The sequence below is a fragment of the Setaria italica genome, chromosome II (assembly GCF_000263155.2).
Source record: "Setaria italica strain Yugu1 chromosome II, Setaria_italica_v2.0, whole genome shotgun sequence".
Classification (NCBI taxonomy): Eukaryota; Viridiplantae; Streptophyta; class Magnoliopsida; order Poales; family Poaceae; genus Setaria; species Setaria italica.
In genome coordinates, this window is record NC_028451.1 from 36364756 (window position 1) to 36372110 (window position 7355).

The 7355-nt window shown below is 48.1% G+C and overlaps 1 protein-coding gene across 1 annotated transcript; it reads left to right on the plus strand.

The window, feature by feature from the left end:
• Positions 1 to 5068: 5068 nt before the first annotated feature.
• LOC101756698 (predicted GPI-anchored protein 58) lies at positions 5069 to 6139 on the plus strand. Its single transcript, XM_004957198.3, has one exon. It carries the CDS (start codon positions 5410 to 5412, stop codon positions 5791 to 5793), a length of 384 nt encoding a protein of 127 aa, XP_004957255.1. The 5' UTR covers positions 5069 to 5409; the 3' UTR covers positions 5794 to 6139.
• The last annotated feature ends 1216 nt before the right edge of the window (positions 6140 to 7355 follow it).

The window sequence follows — 7355 nt, forward strand, 5'->3', positions numbered from 1 at the left end:
TCGACTCCTTTCTCGCAGCCGTCAGGCGCAGCACATGGCAGGAGGCTGGGGTCAAATCCTAATCGCCCGACCGATCCCCTCTTCCCTCTGCGCCGTCACTGTGGAGAGGGCGGCCGGCCGGCCGGCCGGACGGCCGCCTGGGGTCCCCATCCAAGAACACGCGCTGCCACCGCCGCTGGCCGCTGCGCCTCTGCGTGCGCGTATGCATGGCAGTACAGTGCGCGGGAGGTAGCGATTAGCGAAGCTATCTAGGCCACCACACCGGGGGAAAAGGAGGAGCAGGTAGCTGCAAACCTCGCCTTTTCCCCAGGTGGTCCTCTGCGCCGATTGTCTCCGACTCCGATCGTCGTCGCCCCCCATCTATCGATCTCTATCCTGCAAAGCTGCGACGAGCAGTGGAGCACATCGTCTGACGACGGCGACGACCTCTAGCCACGCACCCGGTTGTCTTCTTCTAATCTTCTTCCTTCCGGCGGGGCGATGTAGAGATAGATGGTGTGGACGGCGGCCGGTCCCCGCCGCCGGCCGGGGCGACCCGACCCATGAGGCCACGACCGCCGGCCGCGTACGTCGTCAATAATTGTGCGGCCGTGGGGGTACGCCAACACGTCGAATCGGATGAATTGAAGCTCGCTGCTGCACTATCGATCACTGGCGACGCATGCCGTTTCACCAGGTAGATGACGAATCATGCTAGCTGAGTCCCAGAGCGAAATGAAAGGCGTGCGCCACTGTGCGCGGCGAGGCCATGCATGTGTGTGTGACACAGGCTACTGGACCCTTTTTTAGGTTTCTCTCCTATCGAGAGCAACAGTGAAGGGAAAGAAAGATGCCCCTGCGAATCTACAGTCGGAGCACGTCCCCTGCCATGATGCCCTTCGATCTGCTTTCGTAGTTTCGTGGATCCTGGATTAAAAAAAAATGAGTTCATACGAGAGTTGGATTTAACTATTTAACTTGGGAATTTTATCTGGGCGGCCTTGAAATCAAAATCAGCTAGACATTACACAAGTACGTCATACACTCATGCATACTCCATACTGAATAATTTGTATGTCGAACAAGTTGCGTGGCTAACCATGTCTTGCTTTGCCCAATGCCAACAAATTTAAAACAGATTATGGATCAGCAGTAGCCGTGTACTTTTTTTAATCCTGAGCTCGATCATCTGCCGTCCCTGAGAGGAGCAGGAACAGGCCACGTACGTGAGAGAGAGAGAGAGAGAGAGAGAGAGAGAGAGAGAGAGAGAGAGAGAGAGAGAGAGAGAGAGAGCATCATATCGGGATTAAATTCAAAATAAAGCTAGCTTGCCAAGACATCCAGACTGCGCAGGCAGCTTCATTCACTCCAAAGTCCAAACAAAACTAACCCACCAGTCAGATTCTACCCACGCTATGGGATTACCGCGCAAAGCTGCCATACGCCACTGTTATACATATTACACGTGGCGCGCATCGACGCTCATGATTGCAGGAGGAGCATATTTAACTTGTATATTGGCTCATCAGATGTCGTCGATCGATCAAATAAAGCTTTTGTTTAGTTCACGTATCCACATGGACGCATACTACTAGAATCGAAGTGCATCGGATCCTTGGATATATCCTTGCGTCGAAAGCAGGCAGGGGGGGGCGCCCGATCACATGCATGGCGATCACGTACCCACATGGCCCGCATGATTTGTGCGCGAGATCGATGTCTCTGGTGGACTGGAGGATGGAGATGATGATGCGTGCATGCATCCATGGTCCATGCCATGCATGCTTCCAAGACCCAACACATGCTTCACCTTCCAATCTGACCTCACCCTCGTAGACTAATCGTACTCGTTTTTCGTCGTCTGGGATGTAAAGCTCTGTGTAAACTACGCCGAGCGGCGCAAGTTGTTAGATCCGCCTGCGTACGCGTATATCTTTTTAACAATATATTAATTGTTTTTTTTGTTTTAGATCCATGCATCTGGCGGCGTAAACTTTGTAGCAGATTCACTCTCTCCCGTTTGAAAATACACACACTTATTTTCATACTTTTCTGCAAGTACGGAGCTTCATGTTTTCAATCTTTTTGCTACCAGTAAACTTGACACTAGCTCATTGCCTATTTGCATTCAGTGGAAAAAGAAAGAAAGTAAATCCACACACGTGGGCATCACATCTCTGCTGTGTGCAATGAATAAAACGGTGACAAAAGAGCGAAAAGGTCAATGAATGCGCGTTCATATCAAAAGATTGAAAATACATGAGCCTTAAATTTTGAAATGGAGAGAGTATTGTGTATATTTGTATGTGACCACGCATGGGGCCATGCACAGCTCTATATACAGTTACATTGATTTGTATGCGGGCAGATATCTATCAAGTTCCATTAATTGCACGCATAATTTATATATATATCGCACATACGAAAAATGCATATGCTTAGTATATGCTACTACCATACATCACCCAACACTTGCAAGCATCCAACAGTCCTAGAGCGCAGACTCTTTATCTCGAATATTTTTTCAGGCCCAATTAGTAACCTCGCCAGGTATCCAAGATGCTCAAATGTGCAGCATACTACTAGCTAGTAGGAATAGGCAATGTGACATGCATGCTTTTGTTCAGCTACTACAGTAAAAAATATCAGGGAGAAGAGTTGAAATTTTTTTGTGCAGGATAGATGACAAGGGATAGATTTTGCGTTGGGCAGTGTGCACTGGCAAATCCTCATGGCTGCATCGTAAAGAATGTGCAAGCCAGTTAATCTTGGATGGGAATAAAGTGGTACAAAAAATCAGGGAATTAGGAGGGGACTAAACCCTTCCAACCCAACATGACCCATGTGGCCTGGCGGCACCAGCTTTTCTTGGTGCCAGCCACCTTTGTGATCCGGTGGGGCGTGAGGCGAGATCTGGTCGTCTCCTCCTCTCTCTCTTCCGGCTTCCACTGATCCGGACCCCCTTCGGTTCTTCCATTGCAAGCCAGTGGCAGCCTCGGTAATTCTACTATAATTGAAGGCTACTTTTATCTTCACCGCCACACACACACAAACTTGGAAAAGCCCAACAAGAAAGGGGGCAAATTGCACAAGCAAGGTAATCCTCGTTGAGGCACCATCACTAGAGATGAAAATGAAGCATCATGGTGGTTCACTGGTTCTTGAACGCAATGTTGATTTGTCATGATTTTTATGAGTTGCCTTTTTCTACTGGTTGTGATATTATTTCAGTTGTAAATGAAATTCAATTTCTTCTATACATAGTTTTACGGCTATTTATTAAAGGTTAATAGTACAAACTGAAGGAGACTCCCGCACATTTTTCTTAAAATTGAAATGGCTCGAAGTGCGTCGCGCGCCTTTTTGTCGGTGGCATGGATCATAACTGGCATGCATGGTCTGTCCTTGCATGGATCTCAAATGCATTTGACATTGTTCACCCCTCTCTAGTTCATAACCGGCTTGGTTTGCCCTCCGTGTCCTTCCTACTTCGATCTCACAATGTATTTGTCATTGTTCACCCTCTAGCTCTTCAAGATCCAAATGATATATCATCGTTCGTTCTTACGAGGGGCGTGGTACACGATGGTAAGCCCTCATTCGAGAAACACATTTAACTTGCACAAACAATGTACAGGACAGCCATTGTCCCCATGTTTCCTCTAAAGATCTAGAGAAAGTCGAAAAATATCCTAAAGGAAAAAAAAGAATAATAATACCCCAAAAATAACTATATGGCCAATTTGCCCCATTGGCATGCCTGATGACTGAAAAGTTTCCTCACGAGGAAGTCCCTGCAGAAACCTGGCCATGCAGCCGGCGCTCTGGTCCACAGGGACCGTGTGCACGGCCGCACCATCTCACCATGGAATGGCCAGGACGGACAGCGCTGTGACTGTGGCCTGCTGTGTGTGAGGCCACCCCAGCCAGACCAGGGAAAGTGGTGGTGGGTGCCGCCGCGCGACTGACGACTGCAGCGAGCGGCTGAAAGGGCTTCAGGTCTTCAGAACTAGAAGAGCAGCAAAAGGCCACCCCCGGTTGTTTGTTTCCTCCTTGTTGTCTAGCCCGGCGCTTCCAAACTGCTGGCCATGCCGCTCTGCGGCTGTAACGAAACTGCTCTACGCTGCTGTGCTCACACAGCTGCTGGCTGCTGCCGTGCAGCGCTAGCTCTTGCAAGTGCCCATCTGAAAGGCGCTGATTACATGCATGCTAACTTGGGGAGGCAACTTAGCTCCTCTCGTCCCCCTGCATCATCATGGAGTGTTGCCCTTCTCATCACCTTGTTCTGCCTCTGGTTGTAGTTGCAGATGAATTATTAGGCTATTTTCCTGGTTTGGACCCTGTTTGTGGAGAGCGAAACATTCACTTTCATTCATGCTGAGAGTCCAATTAATTCAGTTACTAGGTGTATGTTGTTTGGCCCCTCTTTTTTTAATCTTCCAACCCAAGCTTTTACCTATCCCATCCTTTTTTTTTTCAAAATGTAGGTTGTTTTAGTTTTGTCATGAGTCAAACTTTGATAAAATTTATTAAAAAAATACACATATAACATCAAATCAGTTTAGTTAAATCCACCGTGGGTATATATCTTTATAGTGTATTTATTTGCAATTATACGTATGCTAATATATTCTACTATGTACTCGGACACTCAGTCAAAGCTAGAGATGTACGTATAACTTTGGACAAAAACCAGAATGAACCATATTTTTGAAATGGAGGGACCAGTACAGATTATGAACTTTTTTCTTCAGTGTCACGGGCCCACGTATCAGATGTACGTGTTGTGCCGGAATTGTTTTCGATATTCACTTCAAAGATGCATAGTGCACCAGCATAATCTCCACTATAAAATTAGAACTCCTGCAAACCATCCCTTGCGCCAGAATTAAGTTACAATGTGGTTGGATGGACGTGCATAACAAAGGACTAGGAGTATCTCAAGAAGCTCCTACCAAGTGGTAAAATTTCTAGAGGCAGATGAGCTGGTTGGGACCATGATTACCCAAACTTCAGTGCACGGAAAGATAGGTGTATATCCTATCAACAAGTTGGGGATGCACATGTAAAATAAAATACACAACGACTCGCTCGCCTCAATCTGGCTTTTCTGAAAGGTTTATTACCCATGTAAACAGCATTACTGCCTGTCAGGAATTAATAATTCCTGCTAAAAGCCCAGCAGTTACCATTACGCCCCCTCATAATCCTCTTCCCTTCTCGTTGCGACCCCTCTCTCTCCTCCATTGAAGGGCACCGCTATTTAACAGCCTTCGCGCTACCGCCCCCAACCTTATTCTCTCTCTCTCTCTACCCACTTCTTGTTCTTGCAATTGCACCCCCGGCCCCTCCTCCAGGGACGAGGAGAATTCGATCCCAATTTACCGCGAAAGGTCGTCGGTAATTGGAGAGAGAGGGGAGGGGGCAGCAATGGCGTCTCCCGCCGACGAGGCTCTCCCGGCGCTGCCGCCCATCAAGACGGCGCCTTTGCCGCCACCGCCGTGTGCCTCAGTCTCGGGCTCGGCCTCGGCCTCGGCATCTCCGTCGGTCCCGGCCCCGGCGCCGGCGAAGGACGGCGCGGAGGCGGCGGCTGAGGAGGAGGATCATGAGCCGTCGACACCGACGTCGGAGGAGAGCAGGCTGCGGCCGCCCGCGGTGTGCCCGCCGGCCCCGCGTAAGCCGCCGGCGACGCGGCTGCCGGTGAAGCGGAAGCCGCCGCTGCCGTCGCCCGCGCGGGTGTTCGTCGCCGTCCCGCGCGACCTCTCCACCGTCTTCCGGGCGCTGCCGCCCAAGAAGCGGATCCGGGTGTCGTGATGCTGCGATCTGGCCGCAATTCACCACCGGCTCCCAGGCTTGGTCGATTTCTTGGAAAATTCTTCCGAGTTCTGGCTTTTCTTCTTCTTCTTTTCCTTTTTTCCCCCTTGGGTTACTGGTACCCACGGCCATGGTATAAATTATAATTCGCGGTATAAATAACGTGCTATTTTTCTGCGTGTTTCTTTTTCCTTCTTTTTTGTTGTGTTTGCGTGAGCGAGAATTTGTAGCTCTAGAAATGAAGATATTGCTGTTACTGAATGGAAGCAGTTGAAAGAAAAGCAAACTTGTAAGAAAAATTCAAACTGATCTTGTTAATTATGATACCTAGCAGAATTATTTACCATAACCTCAGTTTTGCTTGGTGCTGAATCTGCAAAAAATTTGGAAATTCAGCCATTAATTGTCGATCATAATTTAGTGGATATAGAAAAACCAGCGCACATGAAGCCATGAACACAGTGACAAACTGCTAATTTGGGTAGATCCACCATTTCTTACAACAAGGCAGCACAGATTTGTTAATTGTGTGATAATCCTGTGAGAAGTTTGAATTTTTTCGAACTTACTTTACTGAATGCTCTCGGCAGTGGACGGATTAGATACCCTGCCCATCAAATCAATTCGGCAAAAGAAAATGGCTCTGATGGTGAGTGTACTTTTGGTTGTGTTTGTCCGAATGCAAGAGAGAGAACAGACAGAGCGAATCTTCCATTGATCAGGACACGACATGATTTTTCTGTTTTTCTCACTCAATTTCCATCGATCTTTGCAGGGTAAAAGCCTCTCTGAACGCCTAATTTCCCAATCTGTCCTTCTACTCTCTGCCTATAAATTGCAATGAAACTGTTCGTTTGAGCTCTGTTCATCTCATCCGAAGCCTTTTGTTTTAACTACCTCTGTACAATGAACTGTCGTATCACATCTTCACAGCTGAGAAGAATCCAAGCTCCCAAGTCCCAAGTTTCAAGAACATGCAGCTGATGGGTCATGACAAGGAAAAAGGCCAGGCAACAAGTTTTCCTCTCAGGGTTCTTTGTCTTGTGCTACGTTGGTCAGTCGGTCCATCCACATCTAGCTCACAAGCAGTGCCACAGTTCAGCCATATACACATCGACTGCCATACCCCACAGTTCAGGTATCAACACTCCAAGTGCCCTATCCTGATGAAAACTGTAAAGTCCCATATGAATTTTAGCTGGTAAAACTCGAGCCAGAGATATCCTTCTAACCACATTAGTTAGTTACACGCTATTTCTCAGGATCAAAGCTCTTGCAGTTACTACAGAAAAGTTCAGTTCAGGTAGCGTGGCCTTGTGACCTTGTCTGTAGAAGGTTATGATGAGAAAAAAGTCTGTGATGATGCCCTGAAGAAGAGGGGAGAGGAAGCTGAGCAACTGGAAAAGCTCCCTCACGGCTCACATGGGTTGTTACTTGCAGTTACGGTCAGTGTTGTTGCCTCAGGAACAGGTCGCCCGAGCACTTTATCCCAGGATGACGCGAGGGATCAGGGCTTGGAAAGCCCTTCTGTTACTCCTGCATGGCTGCGGCTGCCGTTTTTT